The sequence below is a fragment of the Carettochelys insculpta genome, chromosome 15 (assembly GCF_033958435.1).
Source record: "Carettochelys insculpta isolate YL-2023 chromosome 15, ASM3395843v1, whole genome shotgun sequence".
NCBI classification, from domain to species: Eukaryota; Metazoa; Chordata; order Testudines; family Carettochelyidae; genus Carettochelys; species Carettochelys insculpta.
Window position 1 is genome coordinate 13,197,501 of NC_134151.1, and position 15,682 is coordinate 13,213,182.

At 41.4% G+C, this 15,682-nt stretch overlaps 1 protein-coding gene across 3 annotated transcripts in view; it reads left to right on the forward strand.

Annotated features, from left to right (window-relative positions):
- The first annotated feature begins 2,861 nt into the window (after nucleotides 1-2,861).
- The window catches only part of TTC1 (tetratricopeptide repeat domain 1), a 44,548-nt gene continuing 31,727 nt past the window's right edge, over nucleotides 2,862-15,682 (forward strand). The window contains exons 1-5 of one of the 3 annotated variants that reach the window (XM_075009594.1): nucleotides 2,862-2,940; nucleotides 3,978-4,310; nucleotides 11,759-11,819; nucleotides 12,787-12,899; nucleotides 15,381-15,417. In XM_075009594.1, coding sequence (XP_074865695.1) covers nucleotides 4,002-4,310; nucleotides 11,759-11,819; nucleotides 12,787-12,899; nucleotides 15,381-15,417 — 520 coding nt within the window. In that variant the 5' untranslated portion in view covers nucleotides 2,862-2,940; nucleotides 3,978-4,001. Of the gene's footprint in view, nucleotides 2,973-3,269; nucleotides 3,429-3,977; nucleotides 4,311-11,758; nucleotides 11,820-12,786; nucleotides 12,900-15,380; nucleotides 15,418-15,682 lie in introns of those variants that run through there. The other 2 variants (XM_075009593.1, XM_075009592.1) reach the window with 2 other exon arrangements.

Sequence of the window (15,682 nt, forward strand, 5' to 3'; positions counted from 1 at the left end):
AACTCTAGCTGCAAGTGTCAATAACATGACACCATCCAGCGAGATGCCAGCTACCCCATTAACAGCTATTCAGGTAATGAACAGCACTGGGTAACCCATTTTAAAATTTTCTTCATACATACCAACTGAGTTTCTAAGGGAATTGTCCAGATCAGTGCAGTTTTTGTTTAAGGAGACACCTTAGCTCGGACCACGGTGCTCTTTGCACACAAGTGGAAGTTCTACCTGGAATCTTAGCTCCACTTCAAAATTGTTTTGGCTTAGCTTTGTATTGCAGCTTCTCATTTTTAAAATGATCTGACATTTGATAGGACAGTGTGAGGGTTCAGAAATACTTTCCTGTAAATCAGAATAAATGATGTGCCCAAGCTAGAGGAACAACAGAAAGAGTCATGTTTGTGGGCTAAGTCATTGCTGCTGGGATGGTGCAGAATTCTGAATCTACTTTTCTTGCCTGAAGAGGAGTGATGGGGGGAAGAGTCAGCATTGGGCATTCTGTTGGCTGTCCTCAACTAGCAAGGCTTTAGCCAGCTTACTACTGGGTGTTTCAGACTGTTTAATACCCACATTCATCACTGGTCCAAACAGATGCCTGAGATGGGATTTTAATCCCTTAGTTGTTAGGGTAAACTTGCTGAGGGCTTGTACTGGGGTGGGCAAAATGTGGCCCGCAAGTCGTATCCAACCTGACACTGTTCCAGGGCCAAGAGGGAGCCCTGGACAGTTTCCCAGCCTGCTGCGTCCCTGCACACCGCTCAAAGTGGCCAGCTGCAGGGGCCATGTACTCTCTGCACACTGTGCTGCCCCGGAGGGCAGCCTTCGCATGCCGCCACCACCACCTCCGGTACAATCTCACAGCTCCCATTATCTGGAAACCAGCTAATGGAAGCAACTTTGGTTGTGTTTGCAACACAAGGAGGATGTGGAAGGCCCCCCACAAAGGGTTTGCAGTGCAGAGAGCAAATGGCCTCCACACCTGGCTGCTTTGAGCAGTGTGCGGAAGACACAGGAGGCAGGGAGCCTGCTAGAGCAGCGGTCTGCAACATGCTGCGTTAAAGCCGCATGCAGCTTTTTAAGGCCTTCTTTGTAGGTGCTGAAGCTATAAATGCAAAGTAAAAAACAAACAAACAAACAAATGAAACCCTTCTGATCATTTTCAATAAACAGTGAATGTCTAAAAGCCCAGCAAAGAACTCATGTCTAAATAACAACTGATATGCGGTCTCAAAATGCTGGACAATTCTCTCTTTAACATGTGCAGTACATTGTGAGGTATGATATTGTATGTGTTTTGATCATGTTGCTAATGCAGTCTTGATTTTGAAAAGGAAAAGGAAGATTGCAACATTCCTGCTGTGAAAGGCAATTCACATTTTAAGAAATAAAACTGAAATTAAATGTGCAGTAAAATTGGCATAACTAAAATGTGCTTGGAATGGCTTCAGAAAGAGGAAAATCAAAGATGAAATCAGAGAATTGGAAGCTAAATGGACCTAATCTTTCACATTTATATTGAATTCAGCTGGGTTCCCTTTATGTCTCATTTGCCATGAGAAATTTGCTGGCAACAAAACATGCCACCTTGAAAGGCAATTTCTCAAAAAACTGCACTACTTTTGCAGAACAGTATCCAGCAGGTGACGCCAGAAAAAAAGCCATGGAGGAGCAGGTACACCAAGCAGAACAAAGTCAGAACATGTTTGCTGAGTGAGTGAAATCACTAAGTAGCATAACTGTGGCTAGCTTTGTGCCAGCTCAAGGGATTGTGAAATGAGGAAAGGTGTTCACGGAAGGCAAAAATATAAAAGTGCATTATCAAAGTATCAGAGCAGCTCTACAGTGATTTCAATAACAAAAACAAAACTGTTCAGAATCCAGCATCTTCCTGAGCCAGAGAGAAGGTCTGGGAAAGTTAGGAAGACGGGTGCAAACACACACCTAAAGTGTCAGGAAATAGAAGATGTAAAAAAGTTTGTGAATGTCCTGCAGTAAACATGTGACTCATATTAACAATCACAGTGTGTGTGCGCTGTTCTTAAAATAGGGGTTACAAAAGTATAGTTTGATTTGATTTATTAAGGGCCATCTGGTGTTCACACATGCATTGGGGATCTTGAATTTTTTAACCAAGTTTTTTTAAGAAACTGGAAAAAATGTCTCTTCTTGCTATTTTGCTTGCTGACCCCTGGGCTAAACCCTGAGCTCTTGCCAGCATTAGCTAGTGGCCTGAAGTATTCATGTGACCCATGAAAGTGAGTCGGCCTTGCCAGCGTCCCTAAAATGGGATCATAGACTACTAGGGCTGGAAGGGACCTCAGCAGGTCATCGAGTCCAGCCCCGAAAAGTAAGAGAAATAAAGGGGTGGGGGGACCAAGGTCCCCCCGGGTATGCAACAGAGGCGGCCTGGCCTGACCAGGGACTCGAACCTAGATCGTCCTATTAAAAGATTCGCTTGTGGCGGAGGGGACCACGACAAACAAACCTAAACCCACCTACTTAGTGTAGTGCCAGCCCGCTGTTTGCCGTAACCCAAGATGGCCGCTCCCTGAGTAAATCAAAGATGGCGCCGATGCCACACGCGGTACGGACACCCCCATTCACCTTCCCGTATCTTGTCATCACCCGAAACGTCTAAACTAAGCGACGTGACGGGCTCCGGCTATTTCTTTGCCCCCTCCCACTCAGTGCAGCAGGGGGACCCCTCCCTCTTACTCCAGCCTCCGGGCACCGTGACGTTTCAAGAGCCCGCCCCGTAGCCGAAGTTGCTGTTACCTCACAGGTCATCACAGGACTCCAGCGCCCAGCAAGCCCCGCCCCCTGAGCTGTTATTGGCCAGCCAGCGCAGGAAGTAAGTGAGGAGCGGAAGGTGAGAGATCAGAGAGTACGTCAGTCGAATGCGGCAGTGAGGGTTGAAGCGAAGCCGGGCCGTGCTGGAGCCTGGTGGGACCCGCTGCTAGTGGCTGCTGCTGGGGGTATCCCCTGCATGTTCTCGGGCAGGCTCTCTGAGGGCTGGACTCATGGGGCGGGGCGGGGCGGGGCGGGAGGGGATCTAGGCAAGTGTGGACGGTGCTGATCGCGCGTATCCGGGCTCGGGGAGATGACAAGGAGTGGACGCTGGTTTGCGGGTGTTCTGGGGGGTGGGGGAAATGCTGGTCTTGGTGAGTGGGGCTCTGCACAATGGCAGGTGTGGTGGGGGCTGACTTGGGGGTGTCTGAAGCTTGGGGAAAGGAGGTAAGTGTTAAGCTGCTGCATCATCGGCGGGTCTCTCTGAGACTGGGTGGGGAAGCCTGTTGTGAGTGAGGCCCCGATGGTGCTGTCTAAACCAGTGTTTCTTACCTGTGCTGTGAGCCTCTGATGCTTTTTTGATACCCTACTCTGACGCTCTATGTTGTTAAAACCAGCTATAATGTCACTACTTCATTGCTATGGTACTTGATCACATTATTTATTTTTGTTTTTTGCTGTGTGTGTTGCTGTCTGTTTTTATTTTTTGTGTTGACAAAAATATTTTTGGGGAAAAAAAGTCATGAAGAATATTATTGTTTGGTGTTCTGTGGCCTGGAAAAGTTTAGGAAACACTTGTCCAAGAACTTGTAAGGCATCCTGAGAGAGCGGAGGGGCAAGTGACTACTGCATCTGTAGGGGAGTTGTCACAATGCAGTGATGAGCAAGGGCCCCCTCATGTGAATTCTTATCTCCCATGCCCACCCCATGCATGTGGTAATAGAAGCTATTGGTAGTACAACTGTAAGTAAAATTGTTTACGTGTATAAGGATTCACAAGATTGAGTTGGGCAAGCGAAAGTTATTTGAGCACGATGCATAAGTTCCCTTTCTATAAAATGGGTGACTACTTACCTCTGAGATGGGCATTGTGATGGTAGTCTGTAATTCATGAAGTTCTTTGAAATCTTGTGAATGAAAGTGCTGTATACTGTAAGTACTGATGGCTATTGTTTATCCTTTGTTTTCAAAAGCTTAACCATTTACAAGATCGTAAAATGAATGAAGAATTGCTCAGTGACTTAAAGCTTTCTGATCAGAAGTCATCAGAGAGCCCCAGTCATTTGAGAAATGGCTCCAATAATGTACATCTTCCAAGAAATCAGGACCAAGGAGATGTTCATTCTGCCAAAGAGGCTGGAGCTGCAGATGAGTGCTTTCATGACAGTAATGACTTCTTTGAGACAAAACCAGAAACGGAACAGGAGAAGTTATGTAACAGCGAGGATCCCTCAGGGAGGCAGACAGAATTAGATGAAGAATACTTATTAGAACTGGAAAAAAATATGCCAGATGAAGAAAAACAGGTAACCTTTTGTTGAAATTACATTAAAACAGATATTGGCAACTTAAAAATACCAAACATTTTCTCCCTTTAATTTTTTAAATCTAATTAACTGTGAAAATAAAATTTATAAATGTCGTCTTTAATGCTACTAAGGTTTAAAAAGAAACTGGCAAGTTAATTCACTTAACTTTTTGGTGTTATGAAAAATATTCTAAAGGGACTATGTCAGCCTAAAAATAACTTCATTTTTATGTGAATTTTTTTACTTACTTTTAGTATAAGACACAACAAAGATAATTACAACTGAAAGATTGCAGGGAGGATATCTGTTTTTGTTTTTGATTTTTTTTTTTCATTTTACTTTGTGCGCTTGACAAAACCTTCACTGTTTTCTGCCTGTTTAAGAGTGTAAAAGCCTCATCAGCAACAAGGTAGAGGAAAAACACTGGAAAAATAAGATAATGTGATTATAAAACTAAAATCTGGCTTATGGATTCAGGAAAATTTTGTAGTACCTTGTAACTGATCTTTTTTTTTTTTTTTTGGAAATTTGCTAGATTTAGAGTTGTCTGTGTCTTTCACATAGTAGACTAGCTCCGCACCAGTCTACAGAAACTAAGCCATTCCGCACTGGTGTGGGAAGGATGAAAGGACCTAGTGAGGGAGGCATCAGACCCCAACGAGCACTGAGCCCATGGCTGATGATGATGATGTGTTCCTCACATTAGTTAAATTAAGTGGGTGGGGGAAAGTGCCTCGCACCATTTATGCTGCTTGCTTACATGCACGTCATTCCACTTGGACAATAGAAGTAAACTAATTTTCTGTTTTGGTTCTCATTCACTAGTACGTATATCCGTAGTTTGAATTGCTTGTCTTCTTGGAAATTTCTTTTTTTTTTTTTTTTTTTTTTTTTAAATCTAGTGAACACATTTCTAATAATATCGTATCTTGAAAAACAAAACCTTTTAAAAAGACAGGGTTCAACTAACAATGTTCACTTTTGTAGCCTGATGAGAATTTTTTGCTAAATGTATTGTTGCTCAAGGAGTTTTAATACATCTAAATGATTTAGGAGTTGTGTAATCTAATACAGGTTAAATCTCTGTCATCCAACACCCTTGGGACCTGACCACTGCCAGCCAAGAGAATTTGCTGGACAACAGGTGGTCAATATTTTTTAGCCCAGCACCCACATTTGCACTGCTTACTGGGCTCTTAGACATTTAGGAGTAAATTACAGCTAAATAACAGCACAGAACATCTGTGAGCCAGGCCAGGTGTCTATAAACAAACTTGATGGGGCTATGAGAAACTTGGCCACACCCATGATAAGTGGTCATCCAGGTAACAAATCATGTCGGATTACGTATTTTTGCCAGATAAATTCTGGATTAGAGAGGTTCAACCTGTATATTTTAAGAATTCCATGAGTCCACTAATTCAAACAGCAAAAAAAAATTTTTTTTATTTATTTATTTATTTATTTTTTTAAATTGAAAAATAAAAATCCAAGTTCCAAATTTTACCGAAATGCTTTAGGAGCACTATGATTCTCTGATGTGTTAGGACATACTGGCCGTGTCTACACGTGCCCCAAACTTCGAAATGGCCACGCAAATGGCCATTTCGAAGTTTACTATTGAAGCGCTGAAATGCATATTCAGCGCTTCATTAGAATGCGGGCTGCCGCGGCACTTCGAAATTGACGCGCCTTGCCGCCGCGCGTCTCGTCCAGACGGGGCTCCTTTTCGAAAGGACTCCGGCTACTTCGAAGTCCCCTTATTAATAAGGAGCCCCGTCTGGATGAGACGCGCGGCGGCAAGCCTCGTCAATTTCGAAGTGCCGCGGCAGCCCGCATTCTAATGAAGCGCTGAATATGCATTTCAGCGCTTCAATAGTAAACTTCGAAATGGCCATTTGCGTGGCCATTTCGAAGTTTGGGGCACGTGTAGACGTAGCCACTGACTGTCTGCCAAGGGGTCCTGATCCAGCAGCAAGGTTCCTAGGTGCTATGATAGTTCTAGCAGTAATATTAAAGATGGGCCTTTTACGAAGGACAGCATAACGAGGTACTAAGAATTTAAATCATGTTTGAAATGTTATCCTTTTGCAGTTTTTAAATAGCAGCATTACAAAATACTCTTTTTTGCTTTGGTTAAATGCAAGAAAATACTGATCACAGAAGTCCACAACGCAAATAGACTTGCCCTATACATAAAGAAACTCAGTGGTCCCTTCTCTTACTGGAGAGCATCTGTGTTGCTATTTCTTGCAGAGTTGATCTTGGCAAGGAGCTCACTTTTCTAAGGCATAAGTGCCTCAGGCACCTAAATTCCATTTACTAGACAACTAGGTGTCTTTTTGTTTTTTTCCTAAGGGCAACTATCTCTTGCCAACATCAGCTCTGGAGAAATATTAGCACAGCTGCTCTGCAATAATGGAAGTAACCATGGCTTAGGGGTCTTTTGTTTTTGTTTTCTTTCTTAGAAAAATCTACCCTCAAGTCTGACAAGTAGGGCCTGGGGATGCAGAGGATGAAATAAATTAGTTTGTATATTAAGGTGGGGCACTTAATTGCATATATCTTTGTATATGAAACCACATTTATAAACAAGATGAAGAAAAGAAATATATAACAAATGCAAGTTTTATCAGTGCTGAACTCATAAACACTGCCACTAATTTTTTGTAGCATTACTAGTTGATTTGTATAGTCTTATTTTTCAGTGTTATCGGTTCTCTGGAAAGTACAGTTGCTATTAGCTTGAGACACTCAGCACAAAAGTAAGAAATTTAGTCTAACTCTTGTATGCTGCTGTGAAATGGCTCCTGTGCTCTCTTCTGAAAATCTTCTTCACAGCTCTGAGGGTTTGTTTCAATATCTCTGCATTTCCACAAACTAACACTCCTATTGTCTGTCGGCAGAGAAGCCAAGTATTTAATAGGCCTGGAGGACTAAGCTCATGCCTGGACTGTGAGCCACGCATCCTGAGATGACAGACCAGTGAGAAGATACTTAATCCGTTTTGTTAATAAATGGAGAACCCATCCAGAATTGTCAGTCCAACAATTCTTATTACTGATAACTGCCGTGACCGATCTGAATACCATACTCCTATGGTGAAACTCAAATGCTTGGATTGATGACATAGCAATGACTTTATAAGACTGTAGGGGGAGGCAGACAGCTGCTAAAATACTGAGTTACAATCAGAAAATGGAATTTGAGGCTGAAAAACTTCCTTTGAGTTATATGGGATTTTTTGATAGAATCTCATTTGGTGTTAGCAGTTTGCTTCTTAATCACCATACCAGAGAGTGTAATACCCTGAGAAACATTTTCACATTGGGTATGTCTACACTAGGAACTAACTTTGAAGTTAGACACTACTTTGAAGTAGCCAGCAGAGAGTCTTCATACGTTTTTCCCTTATTTCAAAGATAACTTAGAAGTAGGGAGCCCAACTTTGAAGTCCTTACTCCATTTCCAGGAGTGCAGTAGTGCCCTATTTTGAGGTTTAATTTCGAAGTAGGGTGTGTGTGTGTGTGTGTGTGTGTGTGTAGATGCTTGCTTCCAAGTAGCAAACTTCAAAGTTGAGCAACTTCAAAGTTAATTTTGTAGTGTAGACACTGCCAATATTGTGTGTATACTTAGCCTCCAAGAAGGAAAAGTGAGAACCCATGCTCTTTTTATGCCTTTGTCAAAAATTAATCCAAGTACCAGTACAGGTTGAACCTCTTTAATCCAGTACCCTTGCGACCTGACTGGTGCTGGACTATAGAATCTGCCAGACCATGGGAGGTCAGTATTGTTTAGCAGAATTACCAATGCTTTTACTGCTTATTGGGTTCTTAGAAGATGTTCGGGGTAAATTGGAGCTAAATAACATCACAGAACGCTGAGAGCCAGGACAGGTGGCTAGAAATCAGCTTTATGGGGCACTCATGATAAGTGGTCATCCAGCTAACTAAAATCATGCCAGACAAATGGATGTTGTGGGACGAGAAAGTTCTGGATTAGAGAGGTTCAACCTGTGTGGTTGGTTTAATGCTTTAAATTAAAATATGCAAGAAAAAGCTAGTGTAATGCAGTGTATGAGGGAGTTTGCTTAGTAGGGAGTATTGTAAGCTAGCAGGCCAGGTGTCTGTTAACTGTGACAGTTGAAGGACAAGTGTAAGGATTTAGCTTCTCGTGCATTTTTATAAAGGTGATCACCTGCAGAGTATAGTAAAGAAACACTGTTTCCTTTTAATAGCAAACTAGCTTACTTTGCCTTTATTTTTTACCTTCAATATATTTGTGTTTGCAAAGTAGCAGAGTTCCTATGACTACTTGAAGGTTTTTCTCTCAGACTTAGACTCCATTGTCAGGAAGCCAAGATGTCTTTTCTCCATTAAAAGACTGACGCATAGTAATATTTGGTCTCTCTTGCTAATTGGCGGCCTGATTTACACTGTGATTCTAATGCCTTTAGAACTTTAACCATAACAACTACTTTTTAGTTCCCATTTTCATAAACTTCTCTTAATCAGGGGCTTTTTTTGACCATACATAACATTAAGGGTCACTTGATTAGTTTGTAATAAGTAACTGTATGTAACATCCACACTGGGCTTTATTCTTTTAAATTTCAGTCAGTTCATGCATCCAAAAAGTAAATTCCTGACACTGGTGTATTAATACTCTGGACCGTAATTTCCTATTTCATAGGCTTTTACTCTGCAAAAAATGGATCATTGAATTACTCTTTTATGAATATGTGTTAAGTCAGAAGAGTTGTATCTGATTGTGATCATATTAATGAACCCTCAGGAAAAACAAGGTGTCACGATCGGGGGCCTTTTTTTCCCCTACCACTCCAATAGAGTGGTCTGAAAGTCTATTCTGACCCACTTCTGTCACTGATGGAAGAATAAGCAATCTGCTCTGCAACTGCTTAACGTTAACTCTGGACAATAAGGCAGCAGGGTGACTTTCTGGCAAAATTTTTTCCAAAGACAAGTCACTTACATTTTTTTCCACTTTTAATGGAAAGAAAATTGAGAGGTCTCAAGAGTTTTGATATCACAGTAAAGTCCCTTTGCAGTTGTTACTCATCACAGTCTCGGAATGGTAGCTTAAAAAGGAAGAAGCATACAGCTTCTTGTTTTCCAGCAGGGTCATTGAGTTTTAGAGGCAAACATTACTAGTGTGTTACATACTGGTACCTGAATATTTGTTCACTGTTGTAAATCTGTTTGTTTGTATTTTTTAACTTCTCTGTAAGAAGCATGTTAAGTAGGGAATATATTTGTCTTCTACAAAGCATCCATACATCAGGAAAAGACCTTGCCAGTGCTGCTGTTCTTTTAGCATTCCCTGAACTAAGAATGGGCCTAAGCTTCAGAAATAGCTGTCTAAATAGGCCAGCCAAGTCTGGAATGTAGAACAGGTATTTATACTTATTTTAAGTGCCCAAGCGTTCTGCTTGCATTCATGCAGGAGTGTTGCATAAGGCCTTGTGTATAATTTGCTCTTCTCTGCCATGGATCTTCGAAAGACAAGGCAGGTTTTTGTTCATCATCCAATGCCTTTAGTATCTCCCTGTGCATGGGATTTGTAAATGGCAGAGTAGAACGCCTGGGAGCACACTTCACCCAGTGATGCATGGATGAGTTTTTGATGCCTGAGCATGCATCCAAAGGATGAGAATAAAATCCTGAAATGTGGACTGACTTGTGATATAAAAATTGCATGGTGTTCCCTACGTCTGCTCTTTGAAAACTATTGTAGTTTCAGGATTGTCATTGCAGTATCTGTGATTGTGAGAACTGTTTTCCAAGGGCAAAGCAGACAGTAGGAAGAGCCCCTCTCTTTGTATTGGTTTTGAGTCTGCTTCTTGGCACAGCTGTGAAACGATTCAGCTTTCCACACCGACTACTATATTTAGCTGTTTCCAAGGAGATGTTCTGCACGATATTGATAATTACATTAATCTTTGATTTACACAGTCTGCAGGGAAGGAAACTGCTCCTTTCTCCAGTGTTGGCTTTTTAATCGCTTAATGATCCATAATTTATAAGCTCTCAGTTTGAATACTGTGTGTGCGTGCACATGAGAGAGAGAAATCTGTGGTCAGAATGATCACTTGCCATAGTCTCAGAGGAGTATCAGTGTTAAGCTGTAACTTCACAAAAACCAACCAGTCCTGTAGCACTTTTAAGACTAAAAGATTTATTTATGAGCTTTCAGGGGTAAGATCCTCTTCAGATTCTTCAGGCCACAGGAATAGTAAGGGGCCACGCTTTGTCTCTTGCATCTCAGTCTTGTAGTCTTACCCTCTGACTGTGGTTCCCAACCTTCTTGCTAGTGCAGACCCCAGTTATTCCCCACAACTATTTGTGGATCCCCATCAAAGCCAATTTTAGTTGCTGTGTCATCGTTGTCATCACCAACAACCATGGGCTGAGTGACTGTTGGTGTCTGATGCCTCGCTATTTCCTTCCATTAGGAGTTATGTACACTTCACTTAAATGAAAAAGGAAACCATAACATAGATTTAGATAGCAATTAGTAACATTATTGGAAGTTATGTAATTTAAAAATATAGACTGCAACTGCAATTTTTTAAAAATGTATTTTCAATTTTTTTTTTTTTTTTTTTCCCATGGACTCCATGCAGTACTCTCTCAGCCCACAGATTGGGAGCCCGATAATATTTTGTTTACACACACATATAGCTCATGGGAAGTATTCTTACTGATTATTTGGAGATGGCTTGGCGACATCCTTTTGTATTTGCAGTGTTAGCTAGAGGCATTTATGCCAACATCACTTATGCCAGCAGTGCTGTAAAGATATTCATGGTTGAAAACACACTCCTTCTTCAATTCTCACCATCTAAAGGAACCTTCTCAGAGCCTTCAGGTTTGATGGTTGTTTAGTCATCTGTGAGAAGTGTTAAGAGATGGGCTTACTAGGGCAAGAAATACATTTTATTTGTGCCAATGATGTGTGTTTTCAGACTTAATTTGCTTTAAAAAGAAATCCGTTAGCATAATAAATCTATTCCAAGACAATAATATCACGTTTAGACTAATCTGGTATCTCTGCTGCATTGGAAATGCACTTTCTGCATCCCATCAATATTAAATTCTCCTCATCAGGCTTCACAGAGAGTTGATTATAAATTTCTTGGACAGGATGTCTCAAACTGTAACTAGCAGACTTCACTGTCTAGACATCTCTTACGTAGCCAATTTGAATGGAATAAAAATAAATGTCACTGAAAAGTACTCTTCTTCCAAAAGATGAAGAAAACAGTAAATACCAAAATGCAACCATTCCTAAAACAATATTTTTTTCAAAGATTCTCCTGGTTACTCTTCAGTCTGATTTCATAGTAATACAGAATTGCTGCTGACCTGCTTATTCATTTCACTTAAATACTGGGAGACATTGTGAAGTTCTGTGATCTTTTGCAGAAAAGAAGGAAGGAGAGCACAACACTAAAGGAGAAAGGAAACAAGCAATTCAAGAATGGAGGTGGGTTGGTTTGTTTGTTTATGACGACATAAATTCTGCAGTTGATTAGTTAGACACTGTGGCAAACCTTACAATACCATCTGTAACCACATAGAGAGGGGAGGGAATCTAACTGACAACAATAAACTCTAGAGACCAGCACTTAGTGGAATGCATGTTGAAGGAAAGTATCAGTATATTTAATATACTGTTCTTAATATAAGTTCTTCACAGAACTTGATGGTTGCTTGCTTTCTACACAGCTCACTATACTAGAAGACTGAAATTTTGTGTCATAACATGTAAGAAAAACTTATTTCTGGAATGCACGGGAGAGGAAAAAACAAGCCTGCTTTGTCCTATACTTGTCATGAGTCACTGTCAAATTTTGAACAAGTGCCTTCTTCCTTTATTTGCCCCCTTGCTGTGTTAAGCTTGGATATGCGTGTATCCTCAAGGCATGATCTAGAGAAGAACTGTTCTTTAAATAGATTAAGCATCCTTTGTCATGTCCGGTTTCTTGTCTAGGCTGTGAGAGGAGGTGCTGATGTCGTGTCACTTTTTCATTTTTTCCTCCAGATTAGAGTGGGGTGGCTTCATCTAAAGAAAAATGTTTTGTTTTAATTTTCAGACTTTCACTTTTAACTTAAAAGAAAATGTAAAGTTTGGAAGAGAGGCATGTGAATTGCACAGTAGTGGCACAAGAATGGGGATAGTAGAACCGGGGACCAGATCTTGACATTTTAACATAGCTAATATCCTAAAAGGTGCTGTTTTTAAAAATGACAAAACAGTTGTCATTGGTACATATGCTACCCAGCAGGGCCCTTTTTCTGAAAGCAGCTAACTGAGCCTTGCTTTTAGTGTAAAACTGATGTTGCTTCAGATATTAAGGAATGTGTCCCCAGAGATTTTAAAGCTATGTAGCTTCCACTAATTCTACCAGCAAATGAAACAAATGGTTTTCTTTTTTCTTTTCAATTCTCAGAATATGGAGAAGCAGAAGACTCTTATACAAAAGCTGTTCAGGTTTGCCCAGCCTGCTACCAAAAAGACAGGTCTGTTTTGTTTTCAAACAGAGCTGCTGCAAGAATGAAACAGGTGAATGTATTTCCAAGTATTGTGAACATACAGAAGGCGATGAAAGAGCTTGATAGTTAAGCCATCGATTCCAACTTTTGCTGAACACTGACCTTTTTTTTTTAATTTCTGTAGAAATAGTGGTGAAGATTTGGGGCATAGGGTGGGAGGAGTTGATTTGAAAAAAATGCTTTTGGTCCCACTGGTTGGAGTTGAGTCTACAACTTTTAACTGAGTTCATAACCAGTTATGGGCATGGTCGTCTTGAAAGAAAGGTTGAATCTCCACGTCACCTGGGCTATAGCAACACTGCAGTCGTAACTCAAAATAACTTGCAATTTGCATTGCACAAATTGCATCGTTATTTTGAGTTACCTTATTTCAAAAGTGGTGCTGTCCAAACAGCACTGAAGTTCAAAATAAGGGGCTATTTCAAGGCTTCCACCACCCTTCTTATGACAAGGAGAAGCGGAAATGGAATACTGCATTCAAAATAGAATTGCTATTTCCAGCAGGGTGGTTAGCTCTGGCGTTGCTATTTTGGGATACCTTTGTATCCTGAAGTAGCAACAGAAATGTAGCCGTAGCCCTGGCTAATTGTTTAGCAACTTGTCAGTGTTTTAGCCCTGCTAGAGGCCTACATTGTAATATGTTTATCTTTCAGTAACAGTTCAGTGCATTATGATGTGGGCAAGGCTTCCTAACTATGATTTACCAACTAATCTGGCTGCTCCTTTTTTGTCTCTGCTGTCTGTGTAGTTGACAGACAAGAGTTCACTGCCTCATATGCTCATTCTTCCTCCTCTCCCTCCGCCTCTGTTCTGTGTAGCTGATTCATCAGTTATGTAATTTTTTTTCTATCTTTTTTTCGGCAGAGTTTTCCAGATCTGAAAAAGTGGGTTTGTCCCCCAAAAGCTCACCACCTAATAAATTATTTTATTAGTCTTTGAAGTGCTACATGACTGCTTTTTTTTGTTCTGTGGAGTATCTGTGTTTCTGTTTGGGGGTTACATGCTGGTTGCCTGAAAGCTACTGTGTACTGGGCTTGTGTAGTTTTGTGTGCTGCGCTGTTTGTTTGAAAGACTGTATGCTGACGCTGGCAGTTGGAAGCTATGAGCGCTTAGGGAGGACTTGAAATCTAGAACACTCTGCTCATTGGTTGAGCTGCAGCTAGAGGACGGGGCTGTCAGGAAGGCCAGAGCTTTATAAAGACTGCTAGTAAGTGACCGGGTTGATTGCTAACAAGAGGTAGTTTTGATAGGGGAGTTTAGAAGGAGCTAGTTGCTTTTGACTTTCTTTAAAACTTCTAGACTAAACTATATCTCAAACTACTGCATTTAAATAAAATCCCCATATACAATTATTCATAGGAGAGAATGCAGGCAGAAGCCCAGCGGCTGAGTGGGGAGGGGCTATCCTGTTGTTTGCATCCAAGGTAACACGTATGATGACCTGCTCAATGGATAGGTTGCGTATATGTGCATTTGGTGCAATGAGCTTCTGGCCCTCAGGGACCAAGTGCGGACTTTGGAGACCAGGGTAGCTGAACTGGAGGAGCTAAGGGAGGTAGAGAGGTATGTTGATTGAGGCTTTCAGGGACACTGTAGAATTGTCTCACCTCCAGTCCAACAGCTGCTGCCCTGTTAAGGAGCATGAAAGGCTCAGGGAAGGAGAGCAGTCAATGGGAGCAGAGGGAAACCATCCCATAGTTGGGCCTCTCCTTCCAGATATTGTGGTATCCTCTCACACTCAGAATACCTCTCCAAAGGAGTGAACTCCAGACATTGGGAAAAGGCAGGTGTTAGAAATGGGAGACTGGATCATTAGTAACATATCTGGGTTTGTGATGACTGGAAAAAAGTATGGTCAGCTATGGCCTGTGTGGTGCGAAGCTTGCAGATCTCTCAAGGCATTGGATAGACGTATGTGGAATGGTGGGGAGGAGCAAATGGTCGTGGTATGTGTAGGTACCAAAGATATGTGGAAGGGTAAGAGACATGGGAAGGTGTCTCCTGCCTTGCTGTCTGTAGAGCACTGTACATGAGTATTAAAGACAGCAATCTGCTGTCAAGTGGGCCAGCACATGCAGATGGGGACTGAGTTGGGCATATGGGGGGAAGAGTGGGCTTCTGGTGTCAAGTCTAAGCATTCAAGCAACTAGCCAGCTCACAGTAGGTGGGGAGAAGTGCAATAGCCACTTTAGATGAATAGAGGCCTGCATGAGTGACTCAGACTTTTGCACACTGCCTTGTGTGAGCTGCTGCTGAGTGCAGGTTATGTGACTGCATTTTCTTATGACTCTAACATCACATGACGACTGTGACACCAGCTGCTGTCATTGGAGCTTGTCTCTCTGGCATACAGCTAATGTAATTTAAGGCTTTCAGTGGGTATCCTAGTCTCTACAAATGTATTAGTTCCTTGCTGGCACTTACAAGTTTGTATTAAGTTATATTACTAGGAATGGGACAAACAAAATTAACATTATTAATTTGGTTTTAGGACAAGACAGAAGCTGCTCTAAGTGACTGCAGCAAAGGTATGATCCTTTTTCTTGATTCTGAGCAGCAGCTGTTGTGCAGTGTCATTGATGCAGCAATCATGTTATTTGGTAGGGCTACATTTTTTGGTAAGATAACTTAAACAGCTCTGAGGGAGGTCATGGAGAAAGGAGCAGGTGTCTTGGATTAATTTAATAAAATGGCTGTCAGGCTTTTAGCACCTGAAATATCCTTTTTCTCCATTGCACATATCTATGGTGTTTGCAATGTGATGATAGAAAAATCTTTGTAACAGAAGCTGCC